Source organism: Aspergillus lucknowensis, assembly GCF_044049455.1.
Source record: "Aspergillus lucknowensis strain CBS 449.75 chromosome Unknown BJX67scaffold_44, whole genome shotgun sequence".
NCBI classification, from domain to species: Eukaryota; Fungi; Ascomycota; class Eurotiomycetes; order Eurotiales; family Aspergillaceae; genus Aspergillus; species Aspergillus lucknowensis.
In genome coordinates, this window is record NW_027263588.1 from 1 (window position 1) to 18,029 (window position 18,029).

An 18,029-nucleotide genomic window follows, 5' to 3' on the forward strand; every position below is an offset into this window, starting at 1 on the left:
GAATAGCTTCGACTAAGACTAATTAGGAAGCGGCATTACTTTTGTACTAGCGCTTACTGTGGGGATTTTTGCAAACTTTTGTCATGCCACTGTAAAACTCAGGAAGAGACTTTGCTAGATGGGATACTATTTATAGATGCACGTGGAGCCGCTCCTAGACCTTTACATGTGAAGGAAATGGCCAAGATTATTCTCCAGACTTCTCGTATCTTGTTGTTAGAGAACTCGGACATTGTCAGCCAATGGATCTCATGTGCCGCCTGCCATGACGCTAACGGAAGCATGTTGCGCTGAACCGATCATAGCGATATGGATGTATCGATATGATGCCAAGAAGGAAGAGCTTACCCAGGGTACGATACAACAAACCCAGGGCATGACATAGCATAGCATGGGCAAGATATGGCCTACCCGGGCAATGGTAAAGGATTAATATATAAGGACCATCATTACCTGTAGTTAGAAGTTCTGTTTACTGTCTGCTATTAACCAGATTGACAATACCATATTGTTTACCAATCTGAGTCGAGCATCTGCTTCTTTCTATACTTTATTTGACCTTAACGATTTATATCTTCTTCATTATCTCCAGAACACCCTTAGGTTCCTACCTTCGGAAGGATCGGCGGACACTAATCTAACACATTGTTGGCACTTAGCATCAAATGTCCAACAGTTTAGGGCAAAGTGCGCCCTTTAGTTGCGGCTGGCGCTCCGATCATGACAAATAAACGCGGCGAAGCTTGACCCTTTCATCTCCCGGAGTCGAGAAGCTGGTTCAGATGGCCTTGATGGACGGAAAGCCTCCCGATCGTACCGTTGACAATCGTGTTACATCCCCGTATAAGCATTCAACGCCAACTGCCCCCCAAGATGCGCATACAGCACCTTCGACCCGGGGGCAATCTCCCCCCTCCGCACAAGGTCCATCAACCCCGCCAAACTCTTCCCCTCATACACCGGATCCGTAATAAACGCCTCCGTCGCCGCCCCAAACCGAATCGCCTCGACCGTCCGCTCATCCGGAATCCCGTACACACCGCCATGATACCGATCGTCGAGAATAATATCCTCGGCTGTTATATCGCCCTCGTCAAGGCCGATTTTCACACCCGTGTTCTTCGCAATCCGCAGGATCTGCTCAAACGTCTGCTTCACCGTCGCAGAGGCATCAATCCCTATCACCCTACGACGAGGTGAACCCTTCACCTTCTGCGCGAGCTTAAACCCCGCAACCATCCCGGCCATTGTCGACCCCGTCACCGCACACACAATCACTGTATCAAAAAAAACACCCATCTCCCTCTCCTGCTCCTCAACTTCAAACGCCCACCGCGCAAAACCCAGCCCTCCAAGCGGATGATCCGACGCCCCGGCAGGGATATAATACGGTTTCCCTCCCCGTTCGATAATCTCCCTCTGCAATTGGGCAAGGGTATCCTTATGCTCGATCCCGAACGGGCTAGGATCGAGTCGCGTGTCGGCGTTCATAAGGCGGGAGAGCTGGATGTTCCCGGCTTTATCGTAGACGGGGTCGGACCAGTCGACCCATTTTTCTTGGATGAGGGATACCTGGAGACCGAGTTTGGATCCGACCGCTGCGACTTGGCGGGTGTGGTTTGATTGGAAGCCGCCGATGCTGACGAGGGTGTCGCAGCCTTGTGCTTGGGCGTCGGAGGCGAGATACCTCCACGTCAAGTATTAGTCAACGGCGCCGCCTGGTAAGGACGGTACGTACTCGAGCTTTCTCGTCTTGTTCCCCCCAAACGCGAGTCCCGAGTTACAGTCCTCGCGCTTCGCGTAGATGGCGACTTTCCCACCGAGGGCCTTGGAGATATTGGGTAGGTGCTGGATGGGCGAGGGCCCAAAGAGGAAGGATTCGCGGGGGATGCTGGCGAAGGGTTCGGGGAGGGTGAGCGGCATTTTGTTGACAAGTAGGTGAGTAGGCAAATAGACGAGTCAATCCGAAAGTTGGAGAGTTGGATATATAACGGAGAAGTATCCTGTGAGGGGAGTATCCACCTTGGGAAGGGGAGGTGTTTTCCGACGGAGACGAGAGAAGGTGATTGGTTAGAGATTCTTATCTGGAATTGGCCTATCGGGGAGTGATTTTACCTAACCTTCAGGATGTCCTTTCTACCGGAGATGCTGTTTCTCTTGTCTGCGGGTTCTATCTTGGATAAGACGATAGCTAAAGCAATGGTAAGAGTTAATGCAATATCGCGATTTATATATTGCATCCGAGTTAGTTCACGTCAACTACATATATCTAATGCACGGTGCCAAATCCAGCCCATCTGATTCCCATTATATCCAATCTCATAAATACGAGCTAAGCAAGCTGCGAAATCTCAACCTTCCCCCACCAAAACTCCGTCTCCTCCCTTGCCCAAGTATCATCCACACACTTGGCCCTCTCCCTCTCACCCCCAGGTCCCCCACCAACAAGCTCCTCATTCCCCTCCCCAAAGACCAGAACCCGCGGTTTCGCGGAGTCATACCGTTCCCACGTCGGTCGCTCCTTATACCGTCCGCCGACGACATTCGGATCACCGGCCGTAATGAAACTGGTAATATACCCGTGCAAGACACCGGAGAGGTCCTTCTGCGAGTCAGAGATGCCAGTGATCTCATCGTTATATGTCTCGTAGTACATATTATCCGCGTGGTTGGCCCCACCCACGACCGTGCGCGGGAGAGCCCAGTGGTAAAGATATGCGTTCGCACCCTGGGAAGACGCAAAGTGTGCCGTTTGTCGGACTGGGGCAACATACGCGTAATGCCCATACGCCGCTTCGATGCGTTTATACTGTGACCCAAGACCATATCCCTCTCTTGTCTCGAGATACGGAGACACCGAACCGGGGGTACTAATACTAGGATCGGGATAGAGTGTCTCAATCGTATCGAGATCCTCATCTTCAAGCTGCGGTAGAAGCATGGCCCAAAACCCGCGGAAGTCTCTGGGGTCATCCATGGTTTTATCAACGTACATCGTCCCCTCGTTCGTATTGAACCCAGTCATAATGGGCACCTTGTGCCAGTATCCCAATCGCCACGCATCAAGCGGTTTGCGTCGAATAATCTCGCCGTCTATGACGGGTTGGAACGCCCATCGCAGAGACGGGTTGTATTTATCAAAGACGGCTGTTTGGGCAGTTGTTATGATCTCGCTTGGGAGAGTGCGGAGATATTTGAATATTTCGGATTCTGGGGTGTCAGGGGGAACGCCAACTTCAGTTAGAAAATCGGCAAACTGGGCCTCGTGGATGCGCGCGTTGTAGGGGCGGACGGCGCGGGAGGTCGGGGAGCCGGATTCGATGACGACCCTGTGGAAGGGCGGTTTTTGCGGGTTGTGCTGGTCGTAGTTTAGGAGGTGGTGGCCTATCTACCTCCTGATATTAGCCCTACCATCCCTAGCATCAGAAGGCCGGGGGGGGAAAGGAGGGGAAATACTGAATGCGCCCCAGCTGACAACCCAATAAGTGTAACAGCCCCCCGATCCCCCCCAAATTTCGCAATATTATCCTGTACCCACTCAAAGAGCAACATCTGATCGCGCAAACCCAGATTCAGCGCGCCCTCGGTCTTCGTCACACCCGACGGCAAGAACCCCAGCGCACCAAGACGGTACCCGAAGCTCACAGCGACAAACGGCTCAGCGGACCACGCGACCATCGACGCGGTCTTGTGCATCGCCGCCGACCCGCGGTTGAATGCCCCGCCGTGGATGTATATCGCTACGGGGAGAAGCTTGTCCTCAGACTTACCTGCCTCGGCTTTGGGGGCCGGTCGGAATACGTTCGCTGTTAGACAGTCCTCGCTCTGTTCTAGCTCTGGTCCTCCGGGTAGAAGTGCTTTTCCCGGTGCGGCGGGGCCATATTTCGATGCGTCGATTGTGTTTGTTGATGGGGTGACTTTGAGGGGTGGTCTGAAGCGGAGGTCGCCAATGGGGGGTCGGGCGTAGGGAATGCCGAGGAAGGCATCGACGGGCTGAGGGAAGGTGTTATTGTTTGTGAGTTGGATGCCGACGACTTTGCCCTGGGGGAGGGTTACGGAGGGTTGTGTATGTGAGGTCATCTTGCTGTAGAGGGTTGATGGTGCTGTGCAAGTAGTTTGAGTTTCGGGTCTTAATAAATGATACATGTAGTCAACGATCGGAGGTAGAAGTAGGACCGAATCGACGGAAAGCTTCCACTTATCCTCCAATGGCACGAGAGTTCGGAAAGAGTCCGTTGGAGTAGATGTCTGCGGCTTGAAGAGTGGGTGGGGTGAGCTCCGTTTTATAACAAGTACGACATTGAACTTCTAAACCCATCAAAGTCAGGTTGGACATGGAGGATAGCGTATGTAAGAGTGCTTACACTTATATGGACGACATTACATCTCACATATCAAGGCCACATTCAATAAGAATTATATACTGGCTTGGTAGATATTCTGTCGGAAAACCCTCGTATTAGCTCTTCGCCACAGATAAGCCGTCCCATCTCTTGTCGTGAGGGGTGTTGTCTATCAGATAACCGGCGCCTACAAAAAGCCATCACCCCAACCCCGCCGTGGTCATGAATCCTCAGCATTGTATGATCTTGAGTTTCCCTGATCAATATGCAAGCCGAGAAAATGGCAGATAAGGCCACTCCAGCCGCAGACACCCAGGCAGAGAAAGACATCCAGGTCGGGATAATCACAGACCTCGACGAAGGCGAAGTCTTCCTCAGACAACATGGATTCACAAACGAAGATCTACAGCGCCTCTTAGACGACACGGCCCGCAACAAGGCACTCGTGCGGAAAGTCGATCTCGTCCTTCTCCCCCTCCTCGCGGGGACATACATGCTGCAGTATATCGACAAGTCGGCGCTAGCGTACTCGGCTGTCTTCGACCTGCTGCCGTCGACAAACATGAGTAGCGAGCAGTATAGCTGGCTCGCTAGTATATTCTACTTTGCGTACCTTGTCGCAGAGTATCCGTGGATGTTTCTGGCGCAGAAAACTAAGATGGCCAAAGTCGTCTCGGGAAATATCATTGCATGGGGCGCAATGTTAATGATCACTGCCGCTTGCACGTCCTTCACGGGAATGGCGATCTGCCGGTTCCTCCTGGGCGCGTTCGAAGCTCCGATCACGAACTGTTTCATGATGATCGTGGGGATGTGGTACACCCGGTCGGACCAGCCGTTTCGCGCGGGAATCTTCTATTCCTGCAACGGGCTCGGGGCTATGTTGGGTAAGACAATCTCATGTGGTTCTGGAATACATGCTAAAGACTTCAGGTGGACTTTTGACCTTCGGAATCGGACAGATTGACACCATAGCTGTCTGGCGAGCAATCTACCTTATTCTTGGGGGAATTACGGTTCTCTGGGGAGTAATAATGCTCATTCTCCTCCCCGACGACATTCTCTCCGCGAAAAGATTCACCCTCGAAGAGAAGGCTCTTCTGGTCGGTCGCGGACGCCTCGCGCGTACAGGTATCCTCAACCACCAGATAAAGTGGTACCAGATCCGCGAAGCCCTGATCGACCCCCAAGTCTGGATCCTGTTCCTCTTCATGCTGCTGAATGAGACGATAAACGGCGGGATTGCCAGCTTCGGCAAGCTTATCATCAAGGGCCTCACGGGGGACGCGCTCACCACCGTCGCGCTGGGAATCCCGTTCGGTGCCTTCCAGCTTCTCTGGGTCCTCTCTGGCACGTTTATAGCTTCGCGGGTACCCAACTGTCGCACTATCGTTATGTTCATGTATCTCATCCCGACTATCATCGGCGTCAGCATTCTGTGGAAACTCCCGCATGATACTCAGAAGATCGGCGTGCTCTTCGGATACTACATCGTCGGCGCGTATGTCTGCTCGCTCGTCCTGGCACTTCAAATGCCTGCATCGAATCTTGGTGGGTATACGAAGCGGATTACCAGCGTAGCCCTGGTGTTTTTGGCCTACTGCGCCGGCAACATTATTGGGCCGCATGCGTTTCTGGCGGAGGAGGCCCCGATCTATCAAACAGGGTGCAAGGTCATGCTGGCCTGTTGCTCGGCCCAGGCTGCGCTGGCGGTTTGCTTGCGGCTGTTGTTGATTCGACGGAATAAGCTGAGGAATGCTGCGGTGGCGGCTGAACCGGCGGGAGAAGGCGAAGAAGAGTTGGGAGACCTGACTGATTTTGAGGTTTGTTGTGTCCAACCACTGTGACCGGAAAATACTGACTAATGGCGGACGACAGAACCCTCGTTTCAGGTATGTGCTTTGAATATTAGGCGAATGAAGGGAGCGTCGGGCTATGGAAATGTGCGGAAATCGTAGTCGTCGGGGTATGGCATCTGCCAGAGATCAGGAAATGCCGGATAGTCTGGTATCCCAGGCATAGAGCCAAATGTCATAAATGTCTGGAGGAAATCCGGATTCGCTTGTTCAATGTCGGAAGAGTTACCGCTCATTGGATGGCTCGTATGCCGGAATGACACCTCTGCATGGCTCTCGGGTACTGTATAGGCAGGCGTTGGAATAGGCGCCGCCGAATCATTATTCCCTTGTAACCTTTCACTCTGATATTGCCCAGGATGAGGATTTTTCCGCCACATGTCCAGATTGTTAGTATCATATAATCTATCCACAACGGCCTCACACTGTCCCAGACAGATATCTCCAAGATCCCAATCCACGTCATTTTTCATGCGGCGTAGGAATTCTATCAAACTCTTCGCGGTAGCCACGCATTCCTGCGCTGTATCAGCGTTCTCAGCTTCCAAAGCGCAGCGAAGAGTTAGTGTGGCCGCTGAAGTAAAATGATATGCGGTATACGGCAACCAAAACGCATCGATCTCATCCTCCGAGAGGTTGGTAGCGAAGTCTATTACAGCTCGCGCGCATTTACGGCATCTCGATCGGTAGTATGACTTGTCTTCCTCGGAAGCGGACTCGTTTGATCGATGTATTTCCTAATACCCATGTTAGACTGCGTGGGAGATAAGACCGAGATACATACCAAAAGGGCAATCCTGGACAGACAGAGCTTGACTGCCAGAAACGAGAGTTGCAGATTGAGAGCCCCTACCGCTTTCCGCTCGAATACCAGAGATGTAGGACGTAGCCACGGCGGTAAGCTTTCTTCCCACTCGTTGAGTGTAGTCTCATGTCGTCGCAGAGTCCTGAATGAGCTTTCCAGTGGCTGAATCTCCAAGGCGTAAATGAGAGGCAGTATTTGTCCGAGTATAGTGGTCAAGGAGCAAAGGGCGATGAAGGATTGACCTCCCTGTACTCGAATATCAGAAGGAAGTGCCTGACTTGCGGGAATATTGATCAGCAGCGAGTCAGGCTCTGGTAATGGTACATCCCACTGCGACTGGTGGATGTGAGGAGGTGTGCCGTGGGAGAGACTCGCCCTTCTTCCGGTAAGCATAACTCTCAAATATGCTGCAGAGAGACATACCATTGATCATGAATCAGGATCCCCCACCACGTCCGGATGCGTAAGTTCTTCTGCCGACGATCAAGACCCCAGCTGGCAGGATTGCGGTTTAATCCCAGACTCTGCGCGAGAGCGACAACGCGACCGATATTGACGGCGTTGTACGTGATGGACGTAATCGGACGGCCCAGAAGGTCCAGAATGCAAGATAGGACGGTAGAGAAGTTAGGGCTCAGGAAATCGTCGTTCATCGCACTGACGGTTAGATTCCACATGTACTTAATGTCTGGAGCCGGTCGGCCGGTGGCCACAATCTTCGGAGACCGTTTCCAGAGAATTAGGGAGACCGCATAGATCTCACAGGCCAGGGTATGAGGGAGGCCATCTTTCTGGTAAGCCTCCAGGACCGTCTTCTCATCCAGTATCGGAAATGGCGGGTGCACAGTGTTGAAGTATCTGCATTACGGTTAGAAGGAACCCACCGAACCGGAAGGGAGACGAACACGCTACACAGCTCAGACCCCAGTGGTTCAATAACCTTCTCCATGGCTTCAAACTGCTTGAATCCCGCAGTCCCGTTTCCCGAAGGCACGGCACCCCGTTGTCGTGGAACCTTCATATAGACTACGGGATTGCGCGTGTCATCAGAATAGACGCTGTACGGATTAGGCCTGGCATAGGAGACTGCAGCGTTATAGATCGACGACATGCACCGCTCAAGGACCTGAGCATCGCGAGCCATTGCCGGCCCGACAATATGCCTCGATTGGCTGGATACGTTGTTTGGAGTGAACTCCGGTGTCGGTGCAGAATGACAGCCTCTCGGAGGGGAATTGCGCGATGGCCGAGGTGTCGACCGTGATGCAAGGGATCCGTCATGGTATTCCTGGTTTTCCTTTGCGATCCGCTGTCTCTTTGCGCTCGTAGTGGGGCTTTGCTCGTCGATCGTTTGATTGTTGGTCGCCCGTGAACAGGTTGCCCCGTGCATTCGACAGAGGAGACATGGCTGGCCGTTGACCTCCTGGGTGCATCGGCTTCTCCGCTTGCGACAGAAATCGCAGGCGGGAATCTTGTGCGATCGGTAGGGGCGCGCAGAGAGTGTAGCTTTGTCGGTTTCTGGCATTTTCGCAGTCGGAGGAATGTGGTCTCAGACAAGTTTGGAGTCGGAGAAATGTGGGCGTGGAAGAGGGGCGCCTGGGGACCGACGAAAGACCTGGTGGAGAAGGGCTGTTGGAGACTTGGGGTCGCCCAATGCTGAATTCAAGTGATTATCGATTAAGATAACGCGGATAAACCCCTTCCAGAAAATAGCTCTGTAGCACAGCAATAAACCCTCGTGACCAGCTCTATACCTACACCCAGAACATTCAGACGGGCCAAAAACCATATTAAAGCAGGTGCTGTTGCTAAGTACGCCAATAAGGATCATCCCCCGAGGGTTCAGGAGGGAGCATACCCTGCATACGGTCAACCGCCTGTTTTATTTTATTGGTTTCCGTGCAGAAGTCAGCAGGGGAGCCAGAATATCTTGCAGCGAAGGTCCGATTCTCCATAAGATTCGCGTGACGTTGTCTAATCTCGGAGTCGCGGATTTGTGCGGAGCTTGACGCTCTACTGGAAGTGGACGCGTTCCCACTTTTGTGTACAACTATGAGTGGACGGTCCAAGACTTTGGTTATCTGTGATCAGGCAGAAACTCACTCGTTGATTTCCATTCTTTTCTTTTTGGCTTTTTAGGAGCGTCGAAATCGGGAATTTGTCGAGAAGAAAGGGGAGGACGAAGGATGTGCGATATTGAGGATGTCGAACAGACACAATAACACACGCCTTGATTGGAAACAAAGTGGAATAGCTGACTCACCTACTACAGTGGCATGACAAAAGTCTTATGTACACCATTTCGACTCGAGCGACGACCCCAGCTGACCTGCAATCACGTCTTAACACCCCCCTACTCGCAAGTGAATATGTTATGGGGTCGTCTAGTGTTGGGTTTAGGCCGACGCTGGGCGCTGTCCTCGTAGTTGAAATTGACTCCTCTGGTTTGGCAGCTGGAACATTATGACACACTCTCACTGCATCAGTTTCATTGCCGTAGAGAGATCTTCCAAAATAGATTGGGCTGAAGAATAAACATTCACCAACACTTCGACTCCACACATTATATAAATTCTGTGCATTAGGGAAAACGAGTAGGATCTTGATTGAGCAAGTTTGTCCACAAAACGTGCATCATGTATTGGTCGGGTCTGCATAGGGGAAATATGCACCCTGTCTTGTACATTAGGGCCATTCACTCGATTTAAGGTTACGCACCGAGTATCGGGGCAGTGGGCTGTGATGCTACCTTAGCAGCCACCTGGACTACTACATCGCCATGGCCTCTTGGTTACTGCTCAAGTCGTTCAATCAGGTCCACCTGACCCGTCGGCTCATATACTTTAGTCTATAGCAAGGCTACTGAAATGAGCGACTTGTCATCGCCGCCTACGTGGCACGGACTACGAGAAGCACGGCTGTAGGGCTGTGAACAATTATGAGGTTCGTCCCTGTATACCAAGAAACGTCCATGGTGGGACCAGTTGCGGGGTTCCCGAGGGTCTGATGTAAATACGATAGTTGGATATGTCTAGAATTCGTATATACCCTGTCAGCATTCATGCCCAGCGTTCCTATGCCTTTGAGACCACCATCACCGGCTCCGCATCCTCATCGGACGCCTGTCCCTGTCCCTGTTCTGCATTTAAAATCACCTTTTCAGAAAATATCCGTTTAAGAACCGCGGCCCAGAATTTCCTCGTCTCCACGATAGGCAGAACTCCGCAAAGGAAGAACGCCACAAACACCCATAGAAAAGATATCACTACCCATGCCGTGAAGAACGGTCTGGAGAAAACATAGTGAGTCAGAAACATGGGTATAGGGATAATAATGTCCATGATTGTTGACAATACAGTCGATACAATGACAGCCATGACGAATGTCTTCTGGAGACTTTTGGGGTCCTCAGATACCGTCGCATCTGCAGTAATATTGTTTCCTTCATCACTCGGTGCTGTTTCGATCGTGGGGGCTTTTGGATCTTCAGTCGGCACGATCCTCGCCGTGTCAGGAGCATTGATAGCGCGGGTCTTTTCCCAGTTAAAATCATCCGGCTTGAGGTAAGATATTGTAACTGTGAGGATGAGGCCGGTGAGCACGCTGGCCATGTTACCGGCTAACGTGGGATATTCGGCACCGGTTGTCTTGACGGTGAGCTCTCCGTAGTACACCTTAGCTTCGACCAACCAGGCAACGAGCCCGGCAACCAGGCCACCGATGGCACCACTGATGGCGCCAACTCTCGTCTGTCCCTTCCAAAGTATCGCAAAGGCAGCTGGAAACACGGCACCGCCGATCAAGAGGCCCATTACGAGGAACAACCAGCCGAGATCAATACCGATGCCGTTCCAGAGACAAGCAACGCAGGCCATTACCACGCCAAAGGCGCAAATCATCAAGTGAGAGACGAATATCAATTCCTGTGGATGAGCCTTGGGCCTGATATAGGTTTTGTAGACATCGAAAGTCAGGAGCGATGAGACAGCGATTAGCTGCGAGGATGCCGAGGAGGTCACGGCCATGAACAGTGTCAGGAGCAAGGCAGTCGCGCCATTCTTTCCCGCCAAAGCTGTAGCACCGAACGGAGCCGCAAGGCCGGCTGAGATCTGGCTGCTCGTCATGTTGTTCGGATACGTGGGAAAGCTGGGATGATCCGTCAACGCCACTGCAGCGAGACCTAGAGTTGTTGCGAATCCGAAAGGAATGGCGAACCACGAAAGCCCACCCATAATATAGGCACGCACAGCCGTAGTAGGTCGACTGGCAATAGCCCGCTGCCAGTAGCCTTGATCAAGGAAGACTGTACCCAATCCAGAGCATAGTTGGATGACGCCGAATATTAGACCGTAGTTCGACTTGAGTGTCAGGTAGGACCCGTTCGTGTTCCCGTCCACCGGGCGCTCCAGCGACGCTGCCTGGAGGAGATCGTACATCCGGGATGGCGAGCCGATGGAGTCATTTGTGGTATAGACGTCGAACATAAAGTACAGGATAATCAACATGACTATTATGGTGTGAGAGTAGTCGCATAGGAACGTCGCTCGTAAGCCGCCAAGGACGACATAGATGCAGACGCCTAGAGGAATCAAGAACACGGCGGCGTATACATTCATGCCAGTCAGTGCTGTCACAACCGCACTTCCACCAAGAAGTAGCTGGCTGGCAACAAGGGTGTTTGTCATGAGCGCAAAGAAGATGAAGACCATATGTGTCGTCTTGCCGTAGCGATGGTATACGATCTCCAGAAAGGTATGGCAGTATGGTGCATTCTGCTTCACCTTACAGGCAAGGATCGAGAACATGAAAATTTGTACTGTCGCGCCGGCAGCGTCTGATTTTCTTGGTTACTAACATCAATACATGCTCCATAGGGATGGACTCACACTGCAACGGTCAGCACCGGCAAGGCATCCAGCGATGGGCTAAATACGTACCCAGAACGGACCAGATATCCCATATTGGTAGGCCACAGTACTACTCTGCAAGAGCGTTGCGGCCCATGTCCACGCCGAGACAACACCATTGGCAATCAAACCTGGCTTGACACTGCGACTCGCAGTATTGAACTCCTCGCTTGCCTTGGTTGAATATTGGGTATATCGATTCTGCACACATCAGCGAAGTCCACCCACCCCGTACTCCTCGGACACATACTTGGAGATATGAGACAAATGCCATAAGCAGCGCAAAGAACAGGCCGATTCCGACGACAACGCCGTACCCAGCGCCTTGGGGCAAGACAGGAGCTACTGCGGAGCTCATTTTTGGTTTTCGAGGCTCTCAAATCGAAACGCCGAATTGGCAGCTCGCAGGCAGGTCGCTGGGAATTTATGAGGAAAACGTATCCCTGGCAATCGGGAACCCGATGAGTACCAGATCTGCCGAGACGATGGGCCGGGAATCGGATAACACAGCCAGGCAGATAATGCAGGTGAAGACACAACAACCCTGACTCCGACTGATAGAGCCTTCAATACCAATCAAAGCCTGATAGGTTATCGGCACGCTGACTGTCGATCATCGATGCTTGATCAATGTGTGTGTACCGGCTGAAGGTGGGCCGGAGATAGCACTGGAGGATGCAGTTCCACAATACTACGAGGTCTTCGAGACTAGGCTAGGTTGGCGGGCAGCCGACCTTCCTATTCGGGTACACGCCAACCTGAGCGAAACAGGAGATGCTTATCCTCTCTAAAAGGAGAACGATTGATGCACATATCGACGACACGCCTACGTTGATAAGATATGTGCTGATGAAATCCGGCGCCTTATTACTGTTGGAGTCCATCTCCAAATTCGATACTCTCATAGATAGGGATATCTGCCGCCTCTCTGCCGATTTTCCTCTTTGCGACTAGCCCGTAGTCTCCACGGCAGATATAATGAGGGCTCTTGTACGAAGATATGTGAAGTGATATTTACTGAGAGTTCATAGCAGCATAATGTTCACACGTGCTCTTCGTACTCGACTTTGTTCACCTCTCGCCTTTGAGCATACAGCATCCGTTCGCCGTTCGTATGGCTCCGTGCCAATCGCACAGAAGCTGACTATAAATGGCGACCGGTTATGGTGTGTCGAATTGTGCTGTTACAAATGAATATATCTGACGGCACATAGGGATGATATCCACTACACTGCCCAGTTTAGCGCCCCTTCTCCCGGAGGTGTAACACGCCTCTGTGCTGACGAGAATGACAAGCTGGCGCGGGATTGGTTCGGAGAGCAGGTACTGCAACTGGGCGCAGAGTACAAGGTCAATGCCACGGGAAGCCAATTCGCCAAGTTTGGTGGCGAGGACGACACAATCCCACCAATTGCTATGGGCAGCCACCTCGACACAGTAGCTACAGGCGGGAGATTCGACGGGCCACTCGGGGTAAGTTGCATAGTATGCTATTGCCTGAGAAGGAATGGCTCACTGTTGCGGCAGGTAATTTCAGGTCTTGAGGTCATCCGCAGCTTCAAGGAGCAGGGCATTATGACGCGTGCTCCTCTCGTGCTTATCAATTGGACCAACGAAGAAGGTGCTCGCTTCTTCCCACCTTTGGGGTCATCGACTGTCTATGCAGGTCAGTCTAGTATCGACGCGGCTCATGCTTCTCTCTCAAATGATGGCTCCGGTATTACCATGGGCAACGAGTTAGCGAAAATCGGCTATGTCGGCGATGGCCCAAACACTTTCGAGGAGTTCCCTATATCCGCCCATTTCGAAGTGCATGTAGAGCAAGCAACAGACCTAGAAAAAGCTGGCAAGCCGGTTGGCTGGGTCGAGGGTTGGCAAGGAATATCATATTACGAGGTTGTCTTCACAGGCGAGGACGGCCACGCCAACACGTACCCTATGTATGGGCGACGGGATGCGTTGACTGGCGCAGCAAAGCTCATCGTCCAGTTGGAAACATTAGCATACGCGAAAAATGGATACACGACTGTGACTAACATACAAAGTGGTCCAAGTGGTGCATGCAACATCCAGTCAAAGACAAAAGTCGTCTTCTGCCTAATGCACAGGGAGACCGAGGGTCTTGAGGACATGGGGATCGATATTGTTCGCTCAATCCAAGGAATCGCGGCTCTTCATGGGCTTGAATATGAGTTGACGCGACCAGTGCATCTCTTACCCGATAATTTCTGGCCGGAGGCAGTCGACTGTGTCCGACGAGCATGTGGTGACAAGGGCATTGGATCTCGTACCGGCACTGCACACGACTCCACGATGACTCGACTAAAGTGCCCAACGGGGATGGTCTTTGTGCGGGGTAAGGATGGAATCAGTCATTGTGCAAAAGAATGGAGCGACAAGGAGGATTGCAAAGAAGGCGCTTTGGTACTTGGTAAGGCAGTGCTGAACTTTGACGCGTACCTGCAGCAGCAAGTGGCGAAGGCATGAGATTTAGTCTTGTGCGTTGGTCTTAATATGGATTGTTTCACGTGGTCAGGCTGCAGTATTACCGGGCACCTGCAACTTTGATATAGTATACCTAGCAGGATGGCCTGTGTACTAGAAATTGAAAAGCTTGTTCTAAAGCTAAGATGAATATTAAAGGTTAGGTAGATGCAAAAAGGAAAGAACTATAGTTATAAACACTATTACAAGAAGAAGGCATCCCTATTTTATACAGGGGCAGATAGGAAGGCCATGGTTATAGGATGCGACTGCAGTGAGGGGGATTGATAAACAAGGAGAACTCTCTCTGCTCTTTGGATCGTGTCTTGAAGCAGATTGGAGTCACTGCATTAGTATTATAAGATCCGCTGCTGCTGCTACTGGATTCTACAGGCTGCTAGCTGTTAGACAGATACTCTTCTTGCTATAGATGTCTTTTTATCAACAAGTCTTGTGTAGAGCTCCCGATAACCAGAGCACACTCCGTCTTCATTTTATTTTTTAGACTCAGACCTATATTACCTTAACCTTGGCTTGATTTTCCTCTCCAGCAATGCAATCCTTTCCTTGGGGAGATGACTCTCACCATCTATATCAGGGTAGAGCACCGCCTTCGATTCCAACCATCAATCCACATCGAAGCCGTGGGAATGTTAAACGCATGCAAGACACAACAGTTGCCGCAGAGATTTTCCGTATACGCCCGAGGATAGCGAGGCAATGACAATATAGTGGCCATTTAATTCGCCGAATTCATAAGCATTCAAGTCCGGGGAGAGTTTAGGCGGCGGGTTGTGGGGTGTGTCCAACATGACGCGGGCGACGGCCCTCTCCAGCGGCAAGGCGCATGTCCACGTCAATGTGTAGCCGTGCGTCCAGGAGGCTATGGTGGGTCAAGGCACATAACAGGAGAAAATAAGTCCAGTCTAGATGTCCCAATAATAGGAGACTTGGATGTGAGAATATTCCCGACGACGGATAGGAGGCTTCGAAGTGCTGTTCTTCTGGTTGGGAAAGGAGGGTTCCTGCACCGCAATGGATTTGATCACCGCGAGGTGTCCTGAACTATCTGTCTTTTTTGAGGCAGTTGAATGCCGTACATATAGATACACGATGAATCTCCATCTCCATACTCTGTACCACTGCAATTGAGTCCCTTCAGTATGTTGAATACTGAGGACTGGTGCAAGTACTGCATCACCCCGCCGTTATGACTACATCCCCGCCAGTGAGTCCATCCGCGCTGGCTGAGACGGTAATCCGCCCCGTAGCTCCTTTATTCGCCTTCACAATCGCCAGCGCGAGCCCCGAGAACGCGTTGCGGGTCGGGCTCGGAAAGGCCGTCAGGTCGGTGGGGTTGCCGTTATCCGTCGACACCAGCTTCCCCGGCCCGCTGACACTGAAGGTGATGGTGTTGTCCGCGTGTGGAACGACCGTCCCATCGGCATCCGTGACAGCAACGCTCACGTACGCGAGGTCCACCCCGTCGCCGGCGATGCTCGCTCGGTCGACCGTGACATTCAGCGCCGCTGCGTCGCCGGCCGTCTTGCGCGTGTCGACGGCCCATTGGCTGCCGTTCTTGTAGGCCACGGCCCGGAGGTCGCCGGCGCTATACTGCACGTCGTCCCAGCGGAAGCGGTAGACGGACTCGTCAGGCCGTGTCTGGCGGCCGGCGGAGACACCGTTGACGAAGAGCTCAACCTCGTCCGCAGCGCTGAAGGCGTGCACGGGGGTGGTCTGCCCTTCGCGCTCGGGCCAGGTCCAGTGCGGGAGGATATGGACCATTGGCAGGTCGGGCCGCCACCGGGCTTGGTAGATGTAGTAGCGGTCCTTCTTGAAGCCAGCCAAATCGACGATGCCGAAGTACGAGCTGCGCGCGTTTTCGTTGTCGCCGTAGGGTGTCGGCTCGCCGAGATAGTCGAAGCCAGTCCACATGAACTCGCCGGCTACGAAGGGGAAGTCGTCCTGCGCTACAAAGACCTGGTCAGGACTGGCGCCCCAGCCCGGGTTATAGAGGTCGTAGGCGCTGACCCATAAGTTGCTGCTGTCGGACCCCCCGTCGTTGCTGTACATATCATTATTCTCGCTGGTCGGCGGGAAGAGGTAGGTACCACGGCTGCTGATGCACGACGACGTCTCCGTACCCCAGACCATTTTGTCGGGGAACTGGCTGTGGAAGCTGCCGTAGGCGCCGTACTCGCCCTGGTAATTCAGCCCCTCGATGTCGAGTACGTTCGCCAGCGGCGCCGTTTCGGGGGCTGAGTTCATGGCCGAGGTGGACTGGCGCGTCGGGTCCTCGGACTTCACGATGTCGTGCAGCTCCTGGCCCTCCTCGCCTCCCAGGTCTTCCCCCTGCTCCGGGATCTCGTTTCCAAGACTCCAGGCGATGACTGAGGGGTGGTTCCGGTCGCGCCGCACGAGTGCACGCAGGTCTGGCTCATGCCAGTCGGAGTAGAGAAGGTTATAGTCGTTGGTCGTCTTGCCCACCGACCAGCAGTCAAAGGCCTCGTCGAGGACCAAGAAGCCCATGGCGTCCGCCAGGTCGAGGAAATCTGGCGCAGGCGGGTTGTGTGACGTGCGCAGAGCGTTTGTCCCCATCTCCTGCAGAGTCTGCAGTTGGCGTTGCGTCGCCCGGAAGTTGAAGGCAGTGCCGATGGAGCCCTGGTCGTGATGGTTGCACGTCCCCTGTACACGTACGTGCTGATCGTTGACCAGGAGTCCTTCGTTCGGGTCGTATGTGATGGAACGGATTCCGAATCGGGTCGTGTAGGTGTCAATGACGGTCTCGCTGTCGGACAAGGTCGTGACGGCGACGTAAAGGTTCGGTGTCTGGCCAGGCGGCGGACCCCAGAGGCTGGGATTGGGGATCCTGACGGATCCGTTGAGGGACTGCTTCGTGTCGCTGTCGACATTGACCGTAGTGGTCTCGAACGAGGCCACCACCGCCGTCCCGGGCTCTCCCGTGGCCTGGTCGATCGCATAGATATCCGTGCTCACGCCAACCCGTCGAGTGTCATTACCTTTGTTCTCGACCTGTACCACTAGGTCCACCGTCGCCGAGCTCGAAGACACAGAAGGAGTCGTGATATACGTGCCCCACTGCGCGACATGCGTCGTGTCCGTCTTGACAAGCCATAGGTTCCTGTAGATGCCGGCACCGGGGTACCAACGCGAGTTATCTACCGCGTTATCCAGCCGCACGGCAAGGATGTTGTCTCCTGCCTTCAGGTACGGCGTAAGGTCCAACCGCCACGAGGCATACCCGTATGGCCAACCACCCAGCAAGTTCCCGTTGAGCCACAACGCCGCGTACGACATGGCGCCGTCGATGTCGAGGAAGACGGACTTGCTCCCGTCCACGTCGTCCGCCGTGGCAGTGAGGATGCGCCGGTACCAGCCCACCCCGTCCGTGGGCAGCCGACCCATGCCGCCGCTGATACCAGGCGCGTTGAAAGGGCCTTCGATTGCCCAGTCATGGGGCAGGTCGACGCTCTGCCAGTCGGAGTCGTCGAAGGACGCCTGGACATACTCAACATCGCCGCCCGGGGGCGTATCTGAGGGGATTTCGTGCTGTGAACCATCGACGATGAAGTCATTGGCCAAGGGCAGCATCCATGGTTTGAGCGTGTCGTAT

At 53.1% G+C, this 18,029-nt stretch overlaps 7 protein-coding genes across 7 annotated transcripts; 2 read left to right on the forward strand and 5 right to left on the reverse strand.

The window, feature by feature from the left end:
- Window positions 1-523: 523 nt before the first annotated feature.
- On the reverse strand, window positions 524-1,959 carry BJX67DRAFT_362007 (putative 1-aminocyclopropane-1-carboxylate deaminase). Its single transcript, XM_071029942.1, has 2 exons — window positions 1,739-1,959; window positions 524-1,687 (listed from the first exon to the last, which is right to left on the reverse strand). The coding sequence occupies exons 1-2, from the start codon at window positions 1,921-1,923 to the stop codon at window positions 832-834; spliced, it is 1,041 nt and encodes a 346-aa protein (XP_070883036.1). The 5' UTR covers window positions 1,924-1,959; the 3' UTR covers window positions 524-831.
- A 373-nt stretch (window positions 1,960-2,332) lies between these two features.
- Window positions 2,333-4,080, reverse strand: BJX67DRAFT_374071 (putative extracellular lipase; the record flags this gene model as incomplete). The annotated part of the gene is made up of 2 exons (XM_071031495.1): window positions 2,333-3,388; window positions 3,457-4,080. 2 exons carry the CDS (start codon window positions 4,078-4,080, stop codon window positions 2,333-2,335), a joined length of 1,680 nt encoding a protein of 559 aa, XP_070883037.1.
- A 254-nt stretch (window positions 4,081-4,334) lies between these two features.
- Window positions 4,335-6,248, forward strand: BJX67DRAFT_374072 (putative MFS transporter; the record flags this gene model as incomplete). The annotated part of the gene is made up of 4 exons (XM_071031496.1): window positions 4,335-4,346; window positions 4,666-5,230; window positions 5,277-6,166; window positions 6,222-6,248. 4 exons carry the CDS (start codon window positions 4,335-4,337, stop codon window positions 6,246-6,248), a joined length of 1,494 nt encoding a protein of 497 aa, XP_070883038.1.
- A 28-nt stretch (window positions 6,249-6,276) lies between these two features.
- On the reverse strand, window positions 6,277-8,529 carry BJX67DRAFT_384062 (Zn(II)2Cys6 transcription factor; the record flags this gene model as incomplete). Its single annotated transcript, XM_071033589.1, has 4 exons — window positions 6,277-6,936; window positions 6,984-7,380; window positions 7,428-7,862; window positions 7,910-8,529. 4 exons carry the CDS (start codon window positions 8,527-8,529, stop codon window positions 6,277-6,279), a joined length of 2,112 nt encoding a protein of 703 aa, XP_070883039.1.
- Window positions 8,530-10,078: 1,549 nt separating this feature from the next.
- BJX67DRAFT_384063 (sodium:solute symporter family protein) lies at window positions 10,079-12,269 on the reverse strand (the record flags this gene model as incomplete). The annotated part of the gene is made up of 4 exons (XM_071033590.1): window positions 10,079-11,776; window positions 11,868-11,891; window positions 11,942-12,112; window positions 12,162-12,269. The coding sequence occupies 4 exons, from the start codon at window positions 12,267-12,269 to the stop codon at window positions 10,079-10,081; spliced, it is 2,001 nt and encodes a 666-aa protein (XP_070883040.1).
- A 604-nt stretch (window positions 12,270-12,873) lies between these two features.
- On the forward strand, window positions 12,874-14,398 carry BJX67DRAFT_390198 (M20 family metallo-hydrolase; the record flags this gene model as incomplete). Its single annotated transcript, XM_071034601.1, has 3 exons — window positions 12,874-13,077; window positions 13,126-13,384; window positions 13,439-14,398. Exons 1-3 carry the CDS (start codon window positions 12,950-12,952, stop codon window positions 14,396-14,398), a joined length of 1,347 nt encoding a protein of 448 aa, XP_070883041.1. The 5' UTR covers window positions 12,874-12,949.
- A 478-nt stretch (window positions 14,399-14,876) lies between these two features.
- Window positions 14,877-17,404, reverse strand: BJX67DRAFT_362015 (glycoside hydrolase superfamily). The gene has a single exon (XM_071029943.1). It carries the CDS (start codon window positions 16,991-16,993, stop codon window positions 15,593-15,595), a length of 1,401 nt encoding a protein of 466 aa, XP_070883042.1. The 5' UTR covers window positions 16,994-17,404; the 3' UTR covers window positions 14,877-15,592.
- Between the last annotated feature and the right edge of the window lie 625 nt (window positions 17,405-18,029).